This window comes from Chionomys nivalis, chromosome 10 (assembly GCF_950005125.1).
Source record: "Chionomys nivalis chromosome 10, mChiNiv1.1, whole genome shotgun sequence".
NCBI classification, from domain to species: Eukaryota; Metazoa; Chordata; class Mammalia; order Rodentia; family Cricetidae; genus Chionomys; species Chionomys nivalis.
This window is the reverse complement of record NC_080095.1, coordinates 78716837-78744420: the sequence shown is the minus strand read 5'-3', so window position 1 is coordinate 78744420 and position 27584 is coordinate 78716837. Positions and strand designations below refer to the sequence as shown.

Genomic DNA, 27584 nt, shown 5'->3' with positions numbered 1-27584 from the left:
CAAGGAAACTTAAGAATATTCATGAACATTTTTTGAGGGTGATAGTTTACTAAACATATCCATAAGCCAAATACTTTGTCCAGCCATAATACTAACAAACATATTCTGTTCAACATGAATGCATATATTGACTAATTATTATGGGTTTTGCGTGTCATTTGAGCATGAGCTACACTGAGATTCATAATCTATATCTATATATTGCTCTGAAGCTTGGGTTTTCTTTAAAACATTATAAGTAAATATTTTGATGAAAATTAGAGAATACAAATATCGTATGTACAGTAAAATAAAAATGAAGATTGTTAACAAGACCTTGTAAAGAGTATTTATGGTATGTTCAAATTCCAATAAGGTTTTAAAGAATAGAATTCTGTGACTATGCAAAGTAAACTGGGAATTTCAACTTCCAAAATAAGTAAGCAGAAATTCATTTGTGTGTGTTAGAACTATTTGGTTTATGATATAAGAAAGGGGCTGACTCCTAAGATATGATTTAGTAGTTCTTGTTTATTTGATGATACGAATGAGTGAACCTCATTTTCCCTTCTCCCAAATGGATTGTAGTTTGTCGATTTCACTTTACTCTTTAATAACAGTTCCTAAAACTACACATATAATGTTATGTTAAGCAAAATAGGTTTTGGAATTTCACGTTCTCTTTACATAGGAAGGACAAATGTTTGAGAGCAGCCACCCTGTGTCACTGTCAAATCTCTCATGCGAAGCAGAGAGTGGGCATCTACAGGAGTTCAGTAGAGTTTCAGCTTGGAGGCCACATATGTCTGGGCTTAAGTGTAAGCGGTCATTTGGTGACTCTGGGCAGGAGATGCTTCCTTATTTTCTGTTGTTTTGTTTTGTTTTATCTTGAAAGTGGTGAAACTAGGAAACAAGACATGAGGACAATCATCAGACAGTGTCATGGGTGGCGCAGATCTCCACACATGCTATCATTCTTTTATTTCCCTCCTTCAAACCACTTCTGTGTGTCCTCACACATAATCCTCCAAAAGTAATCATGCCTCCTTCTCTATCTTTTTTCTCTCTCCTTGAGCCTTCTTAATGAAGATTGTTTATTGTCTCAAGTTTGAAAGTACAAGAAGCTACATTTTACTTATATTTGATAAAATTTTTCCAAGTGGCACAGGAAAACTTAAGGATACAAATAAATTCATTAGAAGAATAATTTAATTCCGGTTAGGAACAACTTGAATATTTAGATTCAAATATTTTACTACCTCTGCAGAACATCCATGTTGGCCTATTTGTACTGATATAAAAATCCACGTGCCCTGGTATCTTAATGTGAGGCAGAATGCTTTCACAGATCAGAAAGGTGTTGTGGAAATTCCAAATCAATGGGCAGACAATTCCGTATCACTTATGTGAAGCAAGGACCACTGAGCAGGTTGGCACACATGGAAGGATGGCTGAGGGATTTCTCTGGGGCTCTATTTTTACAAAGGTACTGTCCTCATTCCCTAATTACATAATTACTTCGCTAGTCATTCTCGGTTGGCTACTCCTCAAAAGTTCTCCACATCCGGTACTTTTGTATCAGAAGGTGAGTTCCTAAAAATAAATTTCTGTCATATACATATTCCCTTCATAGCAGTCCATGTTTGATCTGTCAAAAGATTAGGTCACAGGGTTGTTTTTTAATTATGTAGTTGTTTTACACACCAAGCACAGTTCCCCCTCCCGCCCCTCCTACTGCCTCTTAGCCCCAGCTCCCCATTCACTCCTCAGTAATGGTAAGGCCTCCCACAGGGCGTTAATAAAACCTGGCAGGTAAAGTTGAGGCAGGACCAAGTGCCCCCTTCTCCTGGGCCTCCATCAAGACTGAGCAAGGTATCTCACCATAGAGAACTGGCAAAAAAAAAAAAAAAAAAAAAAAAAAAAAAAAGCCAGTTCAACAAGTTTGAAACACAGTACCAGTACCGTGAGGGGAGGCCAATGAATCAAATTCCCACACCATTTATTCCATTTGGCTTGGGTATTCTCTACACATATAGTCTGAAGGAACCAAAAGTTCATTTTGTGGCACTCTGGATTAAAAAACAAAAAATAATAAAAAAAAATCCATATCCTATCCCTGTTCAATATTCTGAATGAAATCACACTCTTCTTCATAAAGGTAGTTCGTTAACTCACAGAAAGCCTGGCAGCTGGTCATTCAAGGGGTGAGCATTCTTTCACTTGAGAGGGAGCGGCAGAAAATAGGAGGCCAGCCTCAGCTACATGAGACCTTCCCTTCAAAAAAGAAAATAAAAGAAAAGAAAAAGGAACAAAAACAAAGCAGATAATACATGGTTGTTCCATGACCTCAAAGCCTCTAAATGGTTAAATTTTGCAACACCCATTTCCCTTACTATGAATCTCAAAGGTTCCTAAACACCTGCTTCATGTCTTTCTACATAAATTCCTTTCATTTTCTTTGCGGTGCAAAGTGCGCAGTCTTATTGCTCTCCTCTCCGTAGGGGTGAAGGTATTGCTGGAACATGTTACACTGTGGAAATCACTCCTAAAATGCACACTGACAATTGCTGTTATTAATGCAATTGATCACTAAGCTCCTACGTCTGGAAGAAGAGGGTCAGAGTGTAGTTAAATAGATCCAGATCCTCCCAGGCTACCATGGGGATGACATTCTGGTGAAAAGTTTAATGATAGAGGAAATTTTGAATTCCGAATCTCTTTTAGCACTGGCTAGCACTATTCAGCTCACATATGAATGCATTCCCATTAGTCTTGCCATCTGGTGCCCTAACATCTAACCACTAAGAGTTTTGAGCATTTGGGGAAGGTTTCTTTGGCAGCTCTTCTTGCTGTTAAAGTATTTCCCCTCTGAATATTGGCCGTCAAAGTCTGTGAGATCCTGCTGAGCAAGAGGGCAAGGACATGGAGGGCAGTGAGTCTCAACAGTTGGCACTTCCTAGCAGTGACTCCAGACATCAATCTTTCCTCAGACAGTCCAGGACACATGAAAACAAGAGCTCTCTTAAAAGAACAAATGGGGCATTATCCAACCAAAAGGAAGAAAGAAAGGAAAGAAAGATGGCCACAGAAACATTTTTCTCAGGAAGCTTTTCAAAAAGGAACTTGCACTGAACTTATTTAAGAGTCCATTTGGCTATGAAAATACACACACATACAGACACACACACCATCTTTATAATGGATGTATTTATTACAGTCTAATACTTCATGACACAGTATTTGGAAATAAGTTTACTGCATTGAGAAGCATCTTATGTTTTACATGTTATCTTACTTAACAGACAAAAGCTAATCTGGTCACAGTTTCTCTGTTCCCTGTGGTAGACAGCATCAAAACTGGACTCAATAGAGAAAAATCACAACATTTGACATGAAAGTTTATCACAGGGAGCGAAAGTTTAACTTTAGGACAAACTTGTTTAAATTATTATTTTGGCTTATACTAGGTCATAATGTCATGGTCTAATAGATTTATAGATTCTCATAGCCACAGTGTATTGTGAGCTCTGATGACAAAGAAGGCTAAGGCTCATGGGTAGTAGACTGTTTTGTGTGAGACACAGACTTTAACAAAATTATACATCATAACTGTCTATAGCTGACACCTTTTGGCTCTTATTTAATGTACTATCATTTAAAATATTTTTATTATTTATATTTATGTATATGTGTGCAGGAGGGTAGATACCCACAAAGGACAGAAGAGGACATCAGAACCCTTGAAACTACAGTTTTTGGCAATTGTGAGCTGCTGAACATGGGTGCTAGGAAGTTAACTAAAACCTCAGCAAAAGCAGCATATGATCTGAAACACAGCTGTCTTTATAGTGCCTGGACCTTCACTTGTAAACTGAAGGGTTTTGATGCTAATTATTTTATAATCTGTTTCTCATACTTGGTTTTAAATTATTTTTAAATACAAAATGGTACTCCTTGGTAAAGTCACATGTTCATAATTACTCTTACTCCTTCTGCATGTCTGTGTGCATACACATGCACACGTGTGCCTGTGCATGTGTGTGCAGAGGGTAAGACTAAGTCTGGTTCTTAGTAGAACCAGAATCTTGCCGGTGGAGGAATCAGGGAAGAAGACGAAGTGACACATGGGGAGCATGTGACTTCTTCGGATTTGGAGACAGACGCCGATGACAACATAAGAAATGCATGGACATACCTGTGTGTACCAACTGTTTCTCCATTTTTAGTTTGGGTCTTTTAGGAAACTTTAGGTGTTTTCTGTGACCATAGCCTATTTTTGTTTTGCGATATAATGACATTTTCATACAAATATATATTTTATGTTGAGAAAATTCCCATCCACAAACATGTACTCACACTTTCTCCAACTCCCATTAGTTCACTTTATTTCTTTAATTCTGCTTCTATTTTCAAATTATACAAACCCGGTTTCATTTAGCTATTAAAAGTCTATGCACTATATGTAAGAAAATACATACAATATTGTCTTCCTGAGACTGGTTCAACTCTGTTATGATTATCTCCAGTTGAAACCATTTCCATGCAATTGACATAACCTTGTTCTTCATGGGCAAATGCATTCCATTGTATATACCTGTCACATTCATTTCTTTAGCCATTCTTTTGTTGGTAAGCACCTACACTGGTTTCATAACTCAGTGTTTGTGAATACAACAGTTATGAAACAAAATGAAATGCTTCTGAGGTAATTCATGACATCAGCAATGATCTTCAGAGAGAGGGGGAGGTAAGGAAGCAATTCTTCTGCCCTTCTCAGATGTTTAAGATGAAAACGATGGTCAAGGGAATTGGGTGTTATAAGATAGAGTGTTTATGTAAGTCTAACTCCATTTTTCTTCTCCCTGCATTCAGTTTAGGTTTCCCCGACTAGCTCTGTTCTACCCTATCAGCACAAGTCGGTTTCTCTATTAACCAATGGTATTCACAGCATACTGGGGAAATCCCACATCACCAGGTTTATTATAAGGACCATTTAGAATTCGCACTACAAGGTACCACAGAGGAAAACTAAAATACTCAGTTTAAAATTTTCAGGTCTGATTTACTCTGGTTCTTTTGCTGGACATAGCCTTATACTTTGCAAGTTCAATAACACTGAAAATTTTTAATGTAAAAACTAGACTCGTTTGATATGGAGTACTAAAAAACAATTTCAAAGCAGAAAGATAAATTGCCAGACCTGTTAGAAGTCCTTATTAGCTACAAAGAGAACCTGGCATGTTTTGCTGTTGCTCACAAGAGTAATCTCCATCCACCCAGGAGGTTCCCTGAGCAGGAATTCAGTTTGACTTGGGAACTCCTGTACTTTTCTAGTGGCCTGTCTTTTTCTGACAAGCCTGTATTGTTTTTCTCACTTGGTCATTTTTTTGTGCTACACCCCTTTTAAACTTCGTAGTTATTTATGTTTTTGACTTCTGCTAGTTGAAGATACAAATTATGTAAATCTTTGTCCCAAGAGAAATGTTCCAGAAGTTCATTGTTTCTCTCAGCAGGAAAGCACACCGCATAGGAGTGAGTGGGAGCACTTGCCAATCTAGTGTACGCTGTTCACATAATGGCAATTTTTCTCCATAATTCCTGCTCCCTAATTTAGGTTGTTCAAGTTATTATGCATGCTGTTACTGTGGAAGAGATGCCCACTTTCTTTGCAAAAGACACAGATCCCTTGGAATCTGTTTCTTGTAAACAAGGAAAACATTGAAACATATTGAAGTCCGCCATAGGATTTGGATGTGACTAATCTGAGCTACACCCAAATGCATGAGGTTTGTTTATTGAATGAATAGGTAACCATGAAAAGATATTAAAAATCATCTAATTCACTAGTTTTTGAAATGTAATACTCATAATACTCATTTCAATGTCTGCCAACTTTTGTTAAAAAATGTTTCCTACATGGAAGACTGATGTATCAAATTTGTGAGACATTAAATAATCCCTTCAACCAAAATTGTCTCTTTTCTAGACTGTTACATTTCTTGACATTCCAGTGGTCATATCATTTGGTGGTTCTTCAGTTTCAACAACACATCCTCTGTTGAGGAGAAAGTTTTGGCTACATTTTCAAAAATTAATATCAGAATTTTCTATCTGAAGACCCTGGCCAAGACCTCCAACTGTGTATGGAATGGACAGAAATCTGTTATTGGTCAATATCAAACCATTGGATAACTATGAGCAGAAGGTTACAAAGGAGGAATGGCATGGCTAAGAGAAACATGAGAGGCAATTGGCTGGACTGTCTCATTCGTAACATTATTTATAGTTAACCCTTACCATAACTTGATAATAAAACAGACAATAAACTAAACATTTACAATGACCTTTGGTTACTAAGTGGCCAGGTTATTCTGGTTGAAAATCCTACCAAAGGGTATACAAGCATACACACAGCTGTATGCACAGACCAGCTTGAATAACGGGGCTGTGTAATTTTCACAAAGCTCAGTGTGTCTGTCCTAATAAATATACAGGATATACCATACACAAGCTCTGTGGGTATCTATGTGGAAATATACTCTGGCTTTTGACTCAGTCTTTTTGAGAGAAAAATACTTCATTTTCCTCACCATTCCACAAATATATCTTTATTCTATTTATTTTATTCTTTATTTATTTTATTGAGTGTGCTGTCATTACCATTAATGAATAAAGAAACTGCCTTGGCCTTTTGATAGGGAAGAACTTAGGTAGGCAGGGAAGACAGAACTGAATGCTGGGAAAAAGAAGGGCAGAGCCAGAGAGATGCCATGGAGCCACTGGCTACAGACACTGGGAATTTTACCTGGTAAGTCACATGGCAATACACAGATTAATAGAAATGGGTTAAATTAAGATGTAAGAATTAGAAAATAAGAAGTTAGAGATAATGGGCCAAGCAGTGTTTAATTAATACAGTTTCTGTGTGGTTATTCAGGGCTAAGTTAGCCAGGTGGCTGGGACAAACAAGCAGCCCCTGCAACAGAAATATGTTTTTTTCTCTGCTTCCCTCCCTTCCTCCCCCTCCACTTCTACCCTCTCCTTTCACCCCTATGCTCCCAATTTACTCTTCTTCTCCTCCCTATATAGATTAATATATGTCTCTTTTTAGGGTCCTCTTCATTATCTACTCTGGTTTTTCTTCAGATCATATAAATCTTTCACCTTTATTCTATTTCTTAAGTTTCTAAAAGTTGAATTAAGTATGCATACATGTACCCCATATATATAAACCAATCTTGGTTTTAGTGCACAAAGTGTAACTTAGTGGTAGAGCAATCTTCTCATGGGAGTCACCATTGCATTTCATAAGAACTGCTATAGTCCCTCAGAGGACATCACCCCTAAATAACCAAAGACCACATTAAGGTTTCATATACTCCCATACCAAAGTGGTAAGCATGAAGTTTCACATTAACTCTTAGTACCAAAATCACATTTAAGTTACAGAGGAGTCTTCAAAGCATGACTTCAAAGGTCTATTTTATTTTATCATTTTATATTATATTCAATAACACCTCTTTCCAGGGCCAATGTGGTGTTTATTTTATTGTTATTGCTATTTTGTTTATTTGTTTATTTTGCCATTCCTAAGATCTCCTGAACGTCATAAAGATGTTATTCCTCAGCACTGGGGTGTTAGTCAGCCTCTGTGACACAGAACACGGTTCTGAGCAGTCTCTCCTTGTTCACTGGCAAATGGATTCTGAAGCTATTTCTACTTACGAATCATTACTATTAACTCTTTCTTTCTCTACAATCCTACTTTTATATTATTAGATAGTTAAGTCAAAAATAACTTCACACCTAAATATTAAAGTGGTGGGTCTTGAGAAATCAAAACTTATCTGTCTACATTTGAAAGTAATTTTCAAAGAAGGATGGTAATCAAGGACTGGGAAATAATAAGAGGATCACTCTGGGAAGCAGAACAGGATGCTGGGAGGACCTGCAAAAGGGACCTGCCTTGTAAGTGCCACTAACAAAATACAGACTATTGTCTTCCCATGATGTTTGCAGTCCTGTACTTCAGTAAGTGACATTGCTTATAGAATGAAATAGTATTGCATGGTTCAAGTGGTCAAGATACTAGGACATAATAGACACAAGAATACTTTCAATTTCCTATCACTACCTTCTTTGACTTGGTTACTTCAGACAGCTGGTGGAAAGAAAATGTGTAGCACTGAGCTTAGCCAGTTGGAAATGCTTTTAGGACACAAACTCCAGTTTACTAAGCATCATCAAAAGTACCTTCTCCAAGTGAGTCAGTATATAAGAAACACTGAGTAATGTCTCCTCTTGCATGGCATTATTAAGAAATTATCCTGTATCTTCAAGAGGAATGGGAAAGACAGCCTTTTTGACCATTAACAAGAATTGTCACGATGTAGGCATTTATTAACTTTTTAGTAGGCAGGTAACTGAATGAAACAGCTTCTTCCTTCCTCATCTATAGATAGGATTCCGAGGAATAGAGTTAAAATGTGTAGCATGTTTCCATGTGCTAGACTAGCAGTCCAGTGATTTCATCATTCTTTGATCAAGGCTAACCATTCCTTATCAGTTTCATCTTGAAGCAAGTCAAAGGGAAGCAGCAATGCATCATCATGGAAATCATTGTAGTAGAACCCGTGGATCACATTTGCATTCATAAGGTTTAGGAAGCTTCACTTTAAGGTGTTTTGAAGACAGGGAATGAGGATCATCTATAGGGCTGGGTCTCTTAAACTCAACACAGCACAGAAAAAAAAAATAGCGTCTTCTCTGTGGGAGCCCTAGCTACGCAAATCTTTTAAAAATTTTCCCATTTTATTATTTAGTATTAAACACAAAATGATGCAAGTTGTAATTTATAGATTTTCTAGAAATCAAACATTTGCTCATAATAAGTTGTAAGCAAATGTATTTTAAACATTTTGATATATTTTTTGCACTTTAAAAAAAGCCAATGAATTACATGCTAGTGTAGTGAATCTTGTTTGAATATGTGATATGGCATGACATAAAGCATCGTCTAAGTTTTTCAGTGTTGAGCCTTTTACTTATTTCATTTCTTTATTCTTCTCTCATTCAATACATCCCTACTGCAACCTCTGCTTCCTCCACTGTCCCCAACCATCTTTTCTCTCCCCAAGATCTACTGCTCCTCAGTTTCCCTTCAGAAAAGAATAAGCTTCCCAGAGGTATCAACTGAACTCAGTATAACAATATGCAATAAGACTACACGCAAACCCTCATAGCTAGGCTGGGTGAAGCAACCCAGTAAGAGGAAAAAATGTCCCACAAGCAGGAAAGAGAGTGAGAGACACCCTCATTCCCATTGTTAAGAGTCCAACAAAAATTCCAAGGCAAACACCCACAGCATGTACACAGAGACAGAAACCAGCCTGTGGCTTGTATGATCCCCACCAGTCCGAGCTTATGGGGTTTGTTGGTTGTTAAACTGTTCAGCTGATGGCACGCAGGCAGCTGTAGTGCATCCAGGGTCTCGACTGCACAAGAGTCTATCTAAACTCACTTGCATGATTGCTGGCTGGACTCCTGGTGTTTATATTAACAAGCTTAGCCCTTGATGGCTTGTTAGTCAAGCACTTCTCCAATTCCCCTTCAGATGTAGCTCGGCAAAGGAGAGTTTCCACCATGCAGCTGGGAATGTGAGACTTTGAGAAAGTACTTGAGACACAGCTACTCTTTTTGGTAATGAAAATGACATCACATCCATCATCGTTGCCAAAATCCTATTTACTAGAAGGGAGTCACTTAGCTCAGCTGATTTCAAAGGAAGGCTCACCAAAGGCATGACCACAAGTGGACTGGAATCACCAGAGCCTTGCCCTTCGTGGGCAGGAGAGACTCAAGTGTTGCACAAACACAAAGGTTTCTCCCTCAGAGTCTCTAAAGGTCCATTCTATCATGCTACCAAAGGTCTTAATTTAATAATATAAGTCAGGAACCGTTTTAATCCGTGTCTATCTCAGCCATATAGGTGAATGGGAAAAATACAGAATGATAAAAAATTTTCTATTTCAATAGTAATTATACAGCTACACTTCATTGCCAAGCATTGAATATTAGTAGTAAAAGGCATTAATGAATCGTATACATTTTATAAAGATTTGCTCATTTCTTTTGTGCGTGTATGTGTATGCATGCATGCATGCATGTGTGTGTGTGTGCATGTGAATGTTCGTGTGCATGTGTGTGTGTATGTGAACTGTGCCATGTGCAAGCAGATACTCTGAGAGGCTATAACAAGACATGGGATCCCTAGGAACTGAGTCACAAACAGTTGTGATCCCGCAGTGTGGTTGATGAGAAGGAAACCTGGGTTCCCTGAAATAGGAGCAAGTGCTCTGAACTATTGAGACATCCCTGCATGACCTGAAACTTAAGAATTTATTTAAAATGTTTGAAATTAACAAGTTCAATAATATAGCATACAGATTGCATTAGAATTCAAGCAAAATGAGTAGATTTTTGGCTTCATATTAATCAAATATACTCATACAAATGGACATTTTGGCACTGTAAATAAGCATAATTATTTCTAATTATGCCATTGCAAAGGTCTAATAAAATGTTATGGGAACATAAAGTCTACAATTTACTTATAGGAAAAGAAAAAAATCACTCTTGAACAGAATATATAATTTTATTAAATCTTTCCAAATAAAACACTTTTATGAATATTATCATTTTCCCTCCTTAATATTTGCTTTCATTTATCAGAGCAACCAAATTACCAATTCAAGCATTAAGGAAGGTAAACAAGAAATTAACTATTAATGTTTTCTTACTGCATTCACATAAGAACTATTGGAATCATTTTCTGTAAAATATATTTTTGTAGCCATGCTTGAAAATGATGTACTTCCAATCAACTGGATATAGACTGTGAAAAACAATCCATTTTTCCTGCCTCTTTTCCACTCCTGGAAAGCGACATAGGTGTGCCCATGGGATCTGGTTACTGCATGCTGTTTATGCAGCTGCACTTCATTGATCTTGGGTTCCTGCTACACAGTTTGTGATGGGAAGAAAAGGCTTTCCAAACAACGACAGACACAGGTCTTTAACCTCCACCTTCATGGATTGTTTGTTCCACAATCACTTCTGTGGAGATTATCAGGCAGCAGTACTAGAGTACCTTACTCCTCTCTGCCCTGTGTTTTGGGTGTGTTAAGATCAGTATTTGGAATCAAATACTGGTAAGTCAAAAAAAAAAAAAAAGCATGTTTATTTTAATCAAGGCTTATTATAAGTAGCAGGCTCTAAAATGTTTGATATTGAATTTTCTATGGAGAAAATGATGTTTAAATTTTTTCATAGGGCTTAGTTGGTAAATGCTTTACCAAACTTGGAAAATTTGTCAAATTTACTACATCTTAAAAAACGTCCACATAGCATCTGAAGCTACAAAAAAAAAAAAAAGCCCTTGCAAATCTCTCTGATCTAGCTATGTATATAATAAATAAGCCAGAAATTTGGGCCCTACCCAGTTTCAAATAGTTTCAAGTACTATGTCTGTACACTGATAAAGAACCTTATGAAGAATTACTGCTCGTTCATGAAAAATAATTCTTGAATGTCTTTAGTACAGTGTATTTATTAGAGGTGATTAAATGATTAAAACAATTACCAAACACAATCTAAGTGCTTACCAGACAATGGTCAAAGGAACACTTTTCTCTGCTTGACATGACAGCAGGCCTCGTGAGGGTGACCTTCGTAGCTCTTGATTCCATAAACTGTCTCCATTTGCTTCTCTATTCTGAGGGTACATGGACGTCATGTGAAGTGGTGAACATCTTGGTTAGCTATGCGAAGAACCATGTACAATGCCTAGTATGTGAATAACAAAGTATAATCTTAAAGATCAGCATCAAATATTGTTATAATTTGCTTATTCCAACAGATAGCTTTTGAGACATCTCAAAAGCCATCAGGAAATAGTATGGTGTAATATTTCATTATATCCTAATTTCTCCCACTGGAGAGTTCGTCTTTAATTGGAAACGTGGTATCACACACTGAACACTCATCACTTTTCAGCAACTATGTTGCTGCATCAATACACATTAGCTTTTATGATCTGTGATAGTGCAAATGCTAGCAAAGCATAAATTTTGGAAGTCATTATATGGCGAGGGGACGTTTTTTTTTTGATCCAGTCTGTTTGGTGTTCTGGGGGGAATGGGAGGTGGTGGCGGGGAAGAGGAAGAAATCTTTAATAATTAAATAAATTAATTAATAAAAAAAACAAAACCAAAAAAATACTTTTAATACATTCAGTTATATAATATAATAACTAAGTAAAAAAGTCTCGGAATAATATTAAATAAAGAGCAGAAATGAATTGTAAAAAAAACAAAAAAAATTTTGGAAGTCATTTAATTTCATTGGTGGTATATAATTGTGCCCCACATGATATGTATATTTACTGTTATACTTCAATTTTCATTTATTTATTATTTGTATACTGTATGGTTCCAAATATGCTCCAAAAGATCTCATTTAAATTATCATTGTGTTGGCTAGCCTTTTCTGAGACGTGCCAGGCTTTTCATCTGTTCTTACCAGAGCAAAGCACATGACTGAAATGGAAACAGCTTTCCTCTCATTCTCATTCCTTGTTTTAAATCATGTGTTTTGCAGAGATTAATATTATCTGGGCTGCACACCAGGCACACCACAGTTCTGAAGACTATAACTTAAGCACAGCACTGAGACAATCTGTCTTGCAGCCATATACTTCGTGGGTAAGTTGTGGGAAATTGAATAAATGAGACAGCATCATTTGTTTTTTTAAATCTCAAGTCTTTCTTCTTTTTCCTGTTAAACTACGAGAAGATGGGTTCTAGGTGCTTCATTTTCCTCTAAATGGCTCTTCCATCTCTAGAACACCAGACATATATGACATAAGTACTCTTTCCAGAATTAAATTTTTGTATGGTGTGAAAGTACTCCTCAAGACAGACAGCAATCTCAGAAAGTACCTGTCCATTATTATTATTTTACATAATTTTAACCAGTAGGCAAATGTAAATATAATGGGTTTTAGCTTCAATATGCTCAGATAGAAATATTTTAGACATTCTATTTTTATTTAAAATTTTTCCATTTTTTAAATATCTGGGAAAGTTACCATGAAAGTTCACATGGTATAGGCCTGGTTCCCAAGATAATAATATTTAGGAGACTGGCACCCTTTCAGGTTCGGACTATTTGAAAGTCTACCTTTTACATCAGTTGGAGATACTTCCTTGGAGGTATTATTGGGTCTCAGTTGCTTCTTCCTGCTTTTTGTTTGAAGAGGTGACTGGTAAGGATCACAGACATGCATGCTCTTGAAATTCACAATGAGAGCCATAGACAAAAGGGTATCCTCACCATACTTTCTACATTTGCAATATCTAAACTAGGGGATTAACTGAGCTTCTTTTTAGAGATGAGTTCTCCTCCTGGATTTCTTGGTAATGATTTTATGTCATTAAAGTACTCTCTGTGGGTAAGAAATGTGTTTCTAGAAACTATAATATATGGGAACTATAGTTATTTATTATTAAGATGATGAAATTAAATCTGCATTTATCAGCACCATGGTTTCTACTTGACTCTGCCTCCTTTCTCCCAGCATCCAGCCTAGCTTTTCCTGCTTACCTCTGTTCCCTGTGCAGGCCCAAGACAGTTTCTTTATTAACCAAAGGTATTCACAGCATACAGAGGGGAATCCCACATCAGTTATCCATATAAGTGGAAAATTCAGATCTTAACTAGGTGCCTTTCAACTGAGAGAAAATATGCAGGATTGGGTACTAACCCAAGTGGCAGACAAGGCAGAGAAGACCTGTAAAGCCTATAATAATACTGTTAATGAGCGAATTGTAAAAGAACCTTCCCCCAACTTTATTGTACCAAAGACCCCTAGACTAAAACATGCCTTAATTTCAGGATTGCTGTAGCAAAATGCTATGAACTAAGAGGCTTAAAACAACACAAAGTGTATTGTTTTAGGAAGTCCTAAAAGCTAAATGGCAGTATCTCGGTGCTTCCAGAGATGTGTTACCACAGAGGTTCCAGAGAATATCTGTGCTAGATGCTGTCCTGGGCTCTTAGGTTTATTAAAGAAGAATAACAAGCACTTGTAGTGGCATTTTATTTGAAGTTTAATAAATAAAATGTGCCTGAAGATCAGAGAGTAAAACAGCCCCACGGCCTTACAGACCAGGCAGTGGTAACACACACCTTTAATCCCAGTAGCCATACTAGTATGCCATAGAAAACCCGTGATAGTGGTGCATGCCCTTAATCCCAGTCTTAGAGAGGAATATAAAATGGGAGGAGACAGTCTCAGTCTCATTCTGAAGTTTCCTGGAGGCAGGATAACCATTTTCTGACTGAGATTGAGGTAAGAGCCAGTGGCTGGCTGCTTTGTTTTTCTGGTATTCATGTTGAACGTCAGTTTCTTCTCTGAGTTTTTATTAATCGTGCTTCAAGCATTCAAACTTTTCCATCCCATCATTCCTGCTTCTTTAGTCATATTTACCTTTTTGAACTAAGGGAACTGGTCATTCTGAATGAGGAACCCATGGGTGGCTTGCTGAATAAACAACAGGAAAGAATATAGCTGTATTCAAGCTGACCAAGAACATCAGTGCAGTTAATGAATTGTTTGTTGACAGAAGAAAAGATGCATCAGAGCATTATATACTTCACAATTTGACAAAATCTATTTTATGCATAATATACTTTTTAAAAAATATGACAATGAATTTCAGAAAAGCCCCACACTACCGTATTGCATTAAACAATCCTAGACTGAAATGCCAATCCAGATACTTGATCCCAGTTTACTCCCTCCCTGTCATCTCTGCTATTCAATGATTGTGTACAATGGCACCTGGAGTGCCAAGTCCCAAGTGCAGTGGGAAGTCAGTGTCCAACAAGCTTCAGGACATTTCTTTTGCTCTTTGACAGAGTATTAGTCAAAAGAAGTGGAGCCAAATCTGTATCCAAAGGGGGCAGCAGCTTCCAGATATGTCTAAAGGAAAAGCATTGCCAGCAACAGTAGCACTGTGGAAAGGCAGGACCGAGAGATTCAACCAGTTAGTGTTGCTCTTCTCCAAGATTGGGGAGGAACCAAAGAAATTCCAATGAAGATTATCTCTCATTTAAAAGACGACATTAGACATGGTGACATTCTTGAAAATTATGTGGACTGAAATCTTTGAAATGGCGTCATATGAAGTTGCCCGCTCCACTGAAATTCTGAACTATTTCGTCATCTAAATAATTTCCATGCCTCCCTTTTATAATAAACTGATGATATCCATCTCTTAAGTTTAGTTCCACTGTATTGTAAACATTTCCAAATAAAGTAATGTAAACAAGAAATAAATGTGTCCAAAGTGAAAAATGAGTGCAAATCCAAGCAAAATGAGCTCCGTTCTCATCTATTCCCAAAGTAAAGTATTTCATATTATTCTGTCACAGAGAGAAAAAAAAATGTGTTGAATTAGGAAATGAGTCCCAATAATGTCAGAAACTGCTCTATATTTGGGGAGCGGTACTGGAGGAGCTGACACAATGAAGAAGAAAGGTAGGGGCTTAATTTAGCCTGCGTTCTTGACCAGCACTGCCATATCCCTTCCCCTATGTATGGAAATCAAAGTCAGATTTCTGATATCTTTCTTTTTCTTGAATTATCTGTAAAATTTATTATCAGTGTTATAAAAGGCCTATAATTTAACAGTAACCAGAGCAACCACATATTTCAGAAGAAATAATAAATGGGTCATGTCTTTGAAAGAAAATTGGTGTGTGAGCTGAAGACCAAAATTAAGCTCAGAGAATATCTCTTTTATACCATCATAAAAATTAGAGTGGCAGAAGTGTCATGTAAAACAGCAGAAGTTACAGATTCAATTTTCTAGAATTTCTAACCATGGCATTTGTGTTTTAAAGACAATTTTAAGCCTCATGCTACCTACAAGAGCTGCAATTTAATAAAATACAATTAAAATGAATGTTATTTTATTTACAATATACTGCTGTGTATGGTTTATACACTTATTTATTCTCACATTATACATGTCAATGCAATGTGTTAGTGGAATTCATAGTACATATATAAAATGTATTTAGATCATAACATGCATACTTTACAGAATATAATTATATAAGAAGCATTGGAATATTATTTTCTCCAAACTGAACCAAAACGCCCTGAAAGGTTGCTGTGAATACCCCCCAAAATTACTTTGCCAAACAAAAAGCAAGAAGCAGTTTGGAGAAGAACTACGCCCATATTACCAAATATTGTCAATATTTTTTTTACATTTGAAGGGAGACGTGCTATAGATATGGATACTTTGCATTGGTATGGATCTTAGTTTATTGATACAGATTTAAAGTCAACTTCGTTATATGTATATTTCTACTCTTGATTAAGGTATTATGTTTGTGCAGCTTATTTAAACATGTAATGTATAATTTAAAAATATAGGTTAATACATAGTAATCTATAATAGTCAAACTTGTAGTCATGTTAGTTAGATTTTCTAGATGTATAGAGATATATTTCAGATGGATAAGCATTCTTCAAACCTTTCAAAGACTACAGAATATGGCATTTAAAATGTTTTAGGAATTTGGGACTTATCATGACAATGAGACACATCTGTTCCTGGCAGCACCAATTACTTCAAGAGGGAGATGGGCATCAAGGAGGCTCCTTATGGAGTTGATTAGCTATTTGGGCAAGAAACTGCTCATGCCTGGACTGCTTAACTGAACATGCAGAACCCATAGAGAAATGACTACTCAATTTGCCTAAAGGTGAGACAGTACTATGGGTTTCCTGCTTCATCAAAGAGTCTGCAGTATATAGAAGAAAGTGACTAACAAACTGCCAATATATGTGGAACTGTCTTGAAATTTTCCTGCTTTGTGGAAAAATTTGCTGGATACTATGGGCCTTTAGACTGAAGATAGATTTCCCAATGGTACAGAAGAATGCGGGTGACTGTCCAGGTAGTGAGATGTCTCTGACAATTTTAGAGTTTTGAAAATGGCTTACAATGCACTTCCTGTTTACTTAGGTAATATTATATCCTTCTGAAGTCTTTGATGAAGTTGAAGAATTTATAGTTATAGTTTTACTTAAATATTATAGAAGATAAAGTAGATATAAATATTGTAACTGTAATTCTTGCTTGATACCTAATTTGTTATATGTAATTTTGCTGTTAAAGCTAAAACCTTCCTTTTTTAATTAAACAGAAAAGGGGAGGTGATGTGGGATTCCCCTGTGTATGCTGTGAATATCATAGATGAATAAATAAACCCCCTTGGCCTATTGATAGGGCAGAACTTAGATAGGCAGGGAAAACTAAACTGAATGCTGAGAGAAAGGAGGCAGAGTAAGAGAGAAGCCATATATCCCTGCTGGAACTGGATAGAACTTTACCCCATAAGTCATAGCGAAATGGTAATACATAGAATAATGGATATGAGTTAAATTAAGATGTAATACTTAGCCAATAAGAAGCTAGAGCTAATGGGCCAAGCAGTATTTTAAATAATATAGTTTCTGTGTGATTATTTCAGTTCCTAGCTGCTGGGAACAAACAAGCGGCCCCTTCTCCAACAATGAACCATTTGGCTTAGCTGTTTACTAGTAGCCAACCATCCTACAAGCCCTGTTTTTCTTCCCAGCTCTGCCTAGGTCTACTTTAAATCACAGGCAAACTCAGCGGCTTCATTCCTATGACTAGCAAACCAGCCAGTGTGCGCATGGACCATTTTGGTCCACTTCAAAATCTTTGGGTATAAAAAAATACTCCCTCCATTCATATACTGCATGGGCACTCCCAGGCCTTACATGCTGGGAGTCCTGTGACTGTCTCTGCATTGTGTGGCCCTTACTCTGTCCAGCACTTCCAGATATAGGAAAGCTCTCTACCTGCTCAGCAAGTCCTAAAACAAACATGAAATCTCACTTTTGTCTTTTCTCTGCGCTGATGAAACCTTTCTAGGATTTTAGTTCCTTCAAGTTCTCCTCACTGATACCTCAGGAACTGTAAAGACTACAGAGAAAAGTGAACTCTTTTCCGTTTTCTCTTTCTACTCCCATTCACGTCTTCAATCAAGACATGAATTCACAGGAGAGCATGTCCCCTTACTCTGCTTTTAAAGATAATATTTTTGCCCGTCAATCTTGTCTACTTCTAATATCCAGGAGGATAACTATATGCTTTTCTTTGGGTTTATCTTCTTATTTAGCTTCTTTAGGGTCACAAATTATAGAATCAATGTCCTTTCTTTATGGCTAGAAACCAATTATGAGTGAGTACATCCCATGTTCATCTTTTTGGGTCTGGAACTGAGCTCCCAAGGTCCCAGTGAGGAGCAGAAGGAGGGAGAACATGAGCAAGGAAGTCAGGACCGCGAGGGGTGCACTCACCCACGGAGACAGTGGGGCTGATCTATTGGGAGCTCACCAAGGCCAGCTGGACTGGGACTGAAAAAGTATGGGATAAAACCGGACTCTTTGAACTTGGCGGACAATGAGGTCTGATGAGAAGCCAAGAACAATGGCACTGGGTTTTGATCCTATTGCACGTACTGGCTTTGTGGGAGCCTAGGCAGTTTGGATCCTCACCTTCCTGGACCTGGATAGAGGCGGGAGGATTTTGGACTTTCCACAGGGCAGGGAACACTGACTGCTCTTTGGACTGGAGAGGGAGGGAGAGAGGAGTGGGGGGAGGGGTAGAGAAGTGGGGGGATGGGGAGGGAAATGGGAGGCTGGGAGGAGGCGGAAATTTTTTTTCAATAAAAAACAAACAAACAAGCAAGCAAAGATAATATTCTTCTCCCTTTAGTTTAGTCCCTAGGCCGACTACACTGCTGCTCTCATAGTCTCCCTGGAACATATTTAAAAGCGTTGCATGCCACTTTCTGCCAGCTTTCTTAGAATAATATTAAAATTCTCCCATCGCCCATGTAGCCACTCAACTTTTTCTTTTCTTTATCCATTCTTGGTAATTTTTTTGTACCAAGTCATAGGCACAATAGAGACTATGATGAATCGAAGCGATCCATTCTTTTTTCAGAAAATGCATGCCCCTCCTAGATCATCTCCGTTACATTAGAAGCCTGCTTCCTGGTCTCTGGGAGATCTGTCCAAGCCTCCCACAATCTAGGATTTTCACAAGACTAATTCCAAAAAGTGCAACAATGTCACAATATTTATAATCCTCCCATATGCCATTTCTTTATGGCTTCAAGATGCCAACTCTCAAGCACTGTTCTGCTACCTGCGTGCAGCAGGGTAAATTACCCTCACGTTGTCTCTACAGGACTGAGACTGTTTTGTCTTATCCTCATTGTTTCCTCAAAGACATAGTTCTTTAATAACTCTATTGTATGTTAATTATCTCATAGAACAATCAACTGAATGTGAACAGTGTCATTTAAAGCTGAAGAGCCTTAGAGTCAAAATAACATTGGTGAGAGTGCCAAGCAGAAGCTGATATATTTGTTAAATACACTCAATGTCCTCTGTCCCGGGTACTAACCGAGCATGAGGGCTTTTCAGTCAAATCATTAAGTGCACTTAAGGACTTATGATAGAAGAAGTTAAATTATTTGTAAAGGATGTGGACAATCGGATCCCAAGATTGGAGATGGAGGCTCACTGACCTGGAGATTTAACTCTGTTAATGAGCACTCGGCTTTGATGACCAAGGCCTAGTATTTGTCCTCTGGCGTGCAGATGAAAAAACAAAAACGAAACAAAGCAAAACAACAACAACAACAGCAACAAAAAACCCAGGAAAGATGAAAGAAGGTTGAGGATGAGAACGGGGAGGAAGTAAAGAATTCTCATTCCTACACCACATTTACTGCTTTGTTTTCAGGCAAAGGAACAGGACCTTTTTTCCCTACAGTTTTCTTTATAACACTGAATTAGTCACAAAGAATTGTCTTTCAGTTCATTACTGTAAATTATTCCCCAACTTTTGCCTTCATTCTTAAGAAAAATGAGGTTTATCTAGGGAAAGTGGTGCCTCTCTGAAATCCCAGCACTTTAACATGAAGGTAGTTAGATTTCTAGTTCTAGACCAGCCTGAGCTACATAGTAAAAATGGTCTTGGAACAAGGCTGCTACATCTAGCAGTGCAGAGATGTATGCTCAGCATGTGCTGGGCCCTCAGATCATTCCCAGGACAAAAACAAAACAAAAATTCAATAAGACTCATTGTGGCCTTCTGTTTGTAAGGGTCAGTCCATCACTGTGTTTATCAAGACAAGATTTCTGGAACTTTTTAAAGTTGATCTAATCCTGTGAAAATCTTATCAAAAAAGAAACTGTTCTACAGATTGACAGGGTTTGGTTCACATGAGCAAGAAAAGGATCTGAAATGTCCCTTTACAGAACAAGTGTTTATTGTAGCCATAAAGCCACCTTTAGTATAACAGCTGTCGTTATTATAAAAGATTATTTCCACAAATTTTGCGCAAATATAATGTACTCTAAGTACTCACCTGTTAGATGCTGTCTTTCCAGGAAGGGTTGGTTTTCTTGCAGGACAACTATACTGACCACATAAGAATGCTCACAGGAATAAGCTGTTAGGATGTCACAACAAAACCTACTTACTAGTCAATTCTAAGCAGTTTGGGGGCTTGAGAAAAAGCTGTTTTTCCAAGGCATGGAAATGTCCCTCTTTTAGGCAATCTGGCCCCTTAGACTTGCTTCCACTGTCCTCACATGACACGTCCTACCTAAATAACTTTGATAAAATTTAAGACATCTTTCACCTTTAATCAATCCTATAAACATTAAAAAAGAAACAGCATTCTACTCTTTCATTATGCCACATATTTTTCTTTTATCATGATTGCATTTTATTATGATAATGCTAGAGAACAGCTGAGCATTTGGGAGTGGTCAAGGTACAAAGGCATGTGCATTAAAATTTTGCTTCAGTAAGGTATTTGGACATTAGAAGCCATCATTTTACTTCCAGAAAACACATCTATTCTTCTCATGGTAAGGAAATAACATGCAGCCTGTGATATTTTAATTACAAAAAATTAAATTCTCAAAAGAAGATTAACACTTGCAACCCTATCACCATGTGAAAAATTAACATTGAGAAGTGAAATGGCCATAAATACATGGAAAATTGTGTTTGCCGAAGAAGGATGGTTAATAAGGCTTCTGTTGAGGACTCATGATTGTAAAGTGAATAGATTTTTTTTCTTACAGATTTTCTACTCTCCCTTGGCCCTCTTCATACCACCTTCAGTGTTTGCTGTTCATATTCAATTCAATCTCCTGTACCAATTTTGGATCCACACCGAGGTAAGAGTAAATGTGTGTTTGTGTGTGCGGTGTGTGTGTGTGCTAAAAATTTTATACTAAAACAGCCTCAAGCAATGTCCTAGAAATGTACCAGCAGCTGATTTATTGTGTAAGAAAAATCTTAGTCTGCTTTCTTTAAGGAGAAACATCTGTTCATTTTTATTCCTTTTATTCTGAATATATATTGCGAAGTTTATAAGATGCAATGAAGCCAGTTGGTCCCAATTAAATAAAATAATTTTTGAACTATTAAGTACCAAAACATTTTAATACTATATTTGCTACAATATCTCACTGTATTACAGTTCATTAAACATTACTCAACAAGAGATGTTGAAATCCATTTCAATTTAGAGATAGAAGTCTGTGTGTATGTGTGTATGTGTGTGTGTGTGTGTATGAAGATCACTTAAAAATGTTTAGCATTTACAGAAATTAAGAAAATAATTTTGTAATCTTACTTTAATTCAAGAGTTTGTTTTGTTTAAACTTGTTCAATTTATTATTAGAGTTTTATTTTGTTTTCTCTAGAAAACTGAATGCAGAAATTCTCATCTCTAAAGACTTTCAGATCCTCAGGCTTGAATGATTGCAGATATATTACTAAGCAACCATTTAGATTATGAACTATCCATCTACATTTTACTGTTAAATATAGAAATAACATAGACTCAAATATTGCTACACAAACAGGAGACATTAAGAGCATTTGCATTTACAGGTAGCCTTTTGAAGTTCTGACAGTGAACACATTGATAGATGGTACTTTGTAGTGCACCATATCACCAATCATACCTTCACCAGACATAGAGAAGCATCATCTCATTGTTGGTAGTATCTCATATGCCAATATGCTTGGGATAAAAACGAAGCTACCCCGACTTTGGACATATGTATATTATTTAAAGGTCTGCCATGAAATACTGTTTGTTTTATGATAGTTGACATATACCAAACAAACTGATACTACAGCCATCTGAAAGAGTTGTCGAGGCCAGTTCTCACTCTAAAGGTTAAAGACCATTTTTTTTTATTTTTTTATTTTTTTTTTACTTATTTATTTATTTTTATTCTTTTTTAATTAAAATTTCCACCTGCTCCCCATTTCCCATTTCCCTCCCCTCCTCCCAAATATTGCCCTCCCCCCACTTCCCTCCCCCTATCCCCACTCCTCTTCTCCTCCCCCCACTCCATTCCCCCTCCCTCTCGATACTGAAGAGCAGTCCAAATTCCCTGCCCTGCGGGAAGACCAAGGTCCTTCTATCTACGTCCAGAAAGGTGAGCGTCCAAACAGGCTAAGCTCCCACAAAGCCAGTTCATGTATTAGGATCGAAACCTAGTGCCATTGTCCTTGGCTTCTCATCAGTCTTCATTGACCGCCATGCTCAGAGAGTCCGGAATCAACCAGAAAGGGAAGCATTCTCCTGATTTACTTGGAGGGGTTGAAGGAGAGTAGCATTTTTACAGTGGCTCTGCCCAAGGTCACGCCTTGTGTCAGGCCCAGTATTAGTTAGGATACAGAATGATGATGTTTAAGAAACTACTGCCCCTCCTGTGTCTCTCCAGGAGTCCTGAGCCAAGGTCCACTTACCTCCTCCTCAGAAGAGCACAGATCAAATGCCAATGGGGGATTATTTAAAGTTCAGTTCCCCTGGCTACCTGCCTTTCCAGATAAATAGCAATATGTTAGAGCCTGTTAAACATGCCATGTGTTATACCTTCACAGGAACTTAAACAAGCAGAACTGTCTCAGATGGATTGCATCAGAGACAAGCCCCAGTTAATAAACTTATAGTTTGAGTTGTGTCATAAGGTATGGATTAATTTCTGACAATTTCCATAGCTGCAAAATTCAGATAGCATAGTTTTACTTGTTGATAAGTAAGAGAATCATTCAGGAGGAAACTGAAAAGGTTGATGTAGTGGTGATTTCTGGGGAGACGAAGTGAATAGACATCAGGTGGAGGAAATTTGATTTTATTTTTATTATTTAAATATTTACATACTTAATTTGTGTGTGTGTGTGTGCGTGCGTCTGCATATGTACACCATGCATGAAATGCTTGTGGAAGTTAAATGACTTTCAAGGGAGTTACAGACAGTTGTTCGCCATTATTTGGGTACAGGGAACTGAATCCCAGGCCTTAAACTTCTGTCATTTAGACTTATGACAGGTGGTTTAGATCAAGATTCACTGTGGATTCCCAGCAAAGAACCCAGTACTACGCAGACATGCACTCATTCCAACAGTTTTATGTATCAGATGATCCTAATACCTTCCTAAAAAATGAATTGACTATCATGTTAGTTCTGCTTTGGCCATCTCTTTCATTGTTTATTCATATTCCTTCACAAAAACCTTTCACAGCAAAAGTTATGGTGTAGGTTTTGACATTTGTTGGCATTTTCCTATCAGTTTCTTGAACAACAATGTTAAAGAAAACAACTATTTCTTTCTTCTTTTAGTTTTGTCTGATTATTGTTTTTACTTTTCTTGATTTATCACTTTGGCAAGAAGCCTGAGTAGAAGATAAGAGCTAGAGACAGTTACCGGTGTATTCTCTCAGCGTGTGTCCTTGTAGGGTGTTTCTGTGTAATTCTTTCTCCTGCCCTCTGTCTGTTAATATTGGTTATTTTAGTAATGACTTAAAAATCTTTTTATGTAATATGTGTGTATGCATGCTTGTCTCCATGGACATTACACGTGCAAATGTGTATCTGGAGTTGAGGATGTGTTTAACTGGGGTCAGCAGTAACCCTGATCTAATGGAAAGCAGTTTGTTCCATGACAACATGAAGATTGTCTAAGGCTACCTTGCAAAATCAAAACTGATATGGTTAAGCAGACTGTCAATGTTTAACTAAAGATACCCTTTGCCCCCAACACCCTTCTTCCTCTGTGCCCTTAAGGTTCTTGTTAGTAATGCAAGATAGGTTGAAGTGAATAATTCCTATCTTTCCAAATAAAGATTTTGATTAAAATCTTTTCTGACCTTTTCAATATTACTTTTATTTGGAGTGAGTGGGACAGCCAATGTGTTGTAATCGCCCCAACTTTGAATTCTGATCTAGGACACTTGTTATAATTATATACAACCTCTCTATCTTTTGAATAGTGTTCTTAAGTACACTAGCTATGCACATTGTGTATTCTCCAAATATTATATTTATTGTAGACTTAACATACCAGTTTTCTTTTAAAGAAATCAAGAAGATAAATAATAAATCTAGCATAAGTCTCCAATAGTTTGTTTTATCTGTACCTTTTATTATTTTTTTAAACTCAAACATCTTTCCAGTATTATTTTTCTCTCTGTCTGAAGAAGTCTGCTATCTTTTCTAAATTAGCATGCACCAATAAGTTTCTTTATCATAGCAGCTGATATTTGAGTTAAGTTCAGAAGGAAACTGTGGAGAGATTCTGGGTTCTTTGGTCCCAAAGAAATGTACTGAACAGATGGATAACAGCAAGCAAATGGGAGGTTCTATTACAAAAGAAGGGAGCAGGCAGGACCCCAAAAGTTTAGTAGCTCAGACAGTAACAATGCACAAAGATAGCAATGCTTGTTACATAGCATGGTTTGGAGGTTCATTTGCATAGTTTGGATTCTGTGTGCATACTTTATTTCATATAAATTATATATGCATCTTCATTGTTTATACATTTTGCCAGCTTCTTAAATTTCCACCCAAGTGTATGTATTATATTCTAACTCCCTATTCAAGGATATGTATTAGTATTACAATAGCCATAGGCCTCATCAGATAATCTGGAGTGCCCCCGGCCTGCATTAGTGATGTAAAGTTCCTTTTAATTGACCTCAGCTGGGGAATTTCCAGATTTCTTTTGTGCCAACTTGTTTTTTTCCATACAGTAACTTTCAAGGCTATGAGTGGGCTTGCCTCACTTTCTACTTGTCTTCCCAAGTCAAGTTGTATTTTTAAGATATTCTTTATACCTTTTCATTTCTGTTATCAGCATCATGCTCAGGCCTGCTGCCTTCAGTTCCTCAGCCCTTGTGAACTCTACTTTAAGAATTCAGACAAATGCAATGGTCTGAGCTCTTAAGGTCCAAATGAGGAGCAGAAGGAGGGAGAACATGAGCAAGGAAGTCAGGACCACGAGGGATGCACCCACCCACTGTGATAGTGGAACTGATCTATTGGGAGCCCACCAAGGCCAGCTGGACTGGGACTGAATAAGCATGGGTTGAAACTGGACTCTCTGAACATGGCGGACAATGAAGGCTGATGAGAAGCCAAGGACAATGGCACTAGGTTTCGATCCTAATACATGAACTGGCTTTGTGGGAGCTTAGCCTGTTTGGATGTTCACCTTCCTGGACCTAGATAGAAGTGGGAGGACCTTGGTCTTCCCGCAGGGCAGGGAATTTGGACTGCTCTTCAGTATTGAGAGGGAGGGGGAATGGAGTGGGGGGAGGAGAAGAGGAGTGGGGATGGGGGGGAGCGGGGGGAGGGGGCAATATGTGAGAGGAGGGGGAGGGAAATGGGAAATGGGGAGCAGGTGGAAATTTTAATTAAAAAATAATAAAAAAATAATAAAAAAAAAGAATTCAGACAAGCTGGGCGGTGGTGGCACACGTCTTTAATCCTAGCACTCAGGAGGCAGAGGCAGGTGGATCTCTTTGAGTTGGAGGTCAGCCTGGTCTCCAAAGCCTCCTGTAAAGCTCTCCACCCTACCCTTGCCTAACTCCATTGTGAATTCATAGCCCTTTTGCATATATTTTATACCTAAAAACATGAAACAACTTAGCCAGTTCATTTAGTGTTTCTTGTATGTATATGATATCAGGGATGACCAATGGGTATTGGATATTCTATTAGAGGCTCATCCCTGGGAAAGACTGCTTCTCCAGCTCCTAACAGATCTCAGACTTCCTCCTCCCACTTTAGGACTTCCATTAATGCACTACTTCTCAGGTTTTGTTAAGGAGGTAAGATTGGTAAGATATCACGAGTAAAGGTTCTTTTTACTTTTAGAGACACCAACTGGCAACAGATTTTCCTGGTCCTCTTGTTCTTACAATTTTACATTTACTTTCTGTGCTCTCTGGGCCTTGGCTGTAGGAACTGTGTTGTAGCTGCATCAGTAGAGACTCTGGCATCAGAAAACGTAGTTCTACCCCTTCATTAGAGAAGCTCCTTTTAGCAGCAGATGGTGACTATTACTGAAAATACAGCAGGTTCAACTGCAGGAAGTAATTCCTGTAATTATTATCAGAAATTTTGGCTCGCCTCACCTAGGCTACCTACCATGCATTAACAGGAAAACTAGGGTCATATTCAGGGTTCTTAGTCTCATAAATTAAATAATTTGGGGGTGGATTCAGAAGGAATCTCAAAACCAAATTTCTTAGGGAAAAAAAACAGTTAAAGAAGCTGAAAATCTTAGCAGGTACCAGGAGGATGAACAGGCTGAAGTTGGAGCAAAGGAAAAGGCAAACTGCAAGCAGCCACACCAGGAAGGCGGAAATGGAGGGAGGACATGATATTCAATATCTGTGCAGTCCCTGAGCAAATCCAAGAGATGTAGAAGAGAATAAAATAAAAGTTATGCCTTTCTGACTAATTCAGAAAATCAGATAGGATTAATTCAGTCATAAGTGACAGCACAAGGGTCAGAATTTTCTTGGAAGAAAAGAACATTATCTCATCAAAGGGATACTTATTCCAGTCATTTCTTTAGTGTTGCTTGAGTTGAATACACCCTCAAAGTATAATTTTAGATCCCTACCCAGAGCTGTATTTACATACTATTTCCTAGAAGGAAATAAGTCCCCCCACACACACTTAATAAGCCTTCAATGATACCAGGATATAAGCAGAGTCAGAGATCCAATTCAGGTACTATTCTTTTGACTAAAATTCATGTAGTATATAAGCCTTAAAATAATTAAAGAAAGTGCTTATCTGGATCAAGTTGGTTTGAGGAATTCCTGTGTAGGACTGTCATTATGAATTGCCATGAGAAGATACAGCTCCTTGCAAATAGCATCATTACCAAGGCTGAGGGTATTATACTGTATAGGAGTGGAGACAGTGAGTTAAACACTAGAGGTATGTATTTTATGCTTGCTCTGTCTTCCTAACTATGGATGATTTAGCATAAGAAGATTCTTTCAATCTCTGGACCCTGGGTCTTTACTTTGATAGACTGCAGTTTGGAATTGTTAGCTAAAATAACTCTTGTACCGGAAGTTGTTCTTGTAAG

The 27584-nt window shown here is 37.6% G+C and overlaps 1 protein-coding gene across 2 annotated transcripts in view; it reads left to right on the top strand.

The window, feature by feature from the left end:
* Agmo (alkylglycerol monooxygenase) overlaps positions 1-27584 on the top strand; it is a 256686-nt gene that overhangs the window by 77607 nt on the left and 151495 nt on the right. For both annotated transcript variants that reach the window (XM_057782897.1, XM_057782898.1), the window contains exons 4-5: positions 12637-12740; positions 21257-21352. In XM_057782897.1, coding sequence (XP_057638880.1) covers positions 12637-12740; positions 21257-21352 — 200 coding nt within the window. The remainder of the gene's footprint in view (positions 1-12636; positions 12741-21256; positions 21353-27584) is intronic.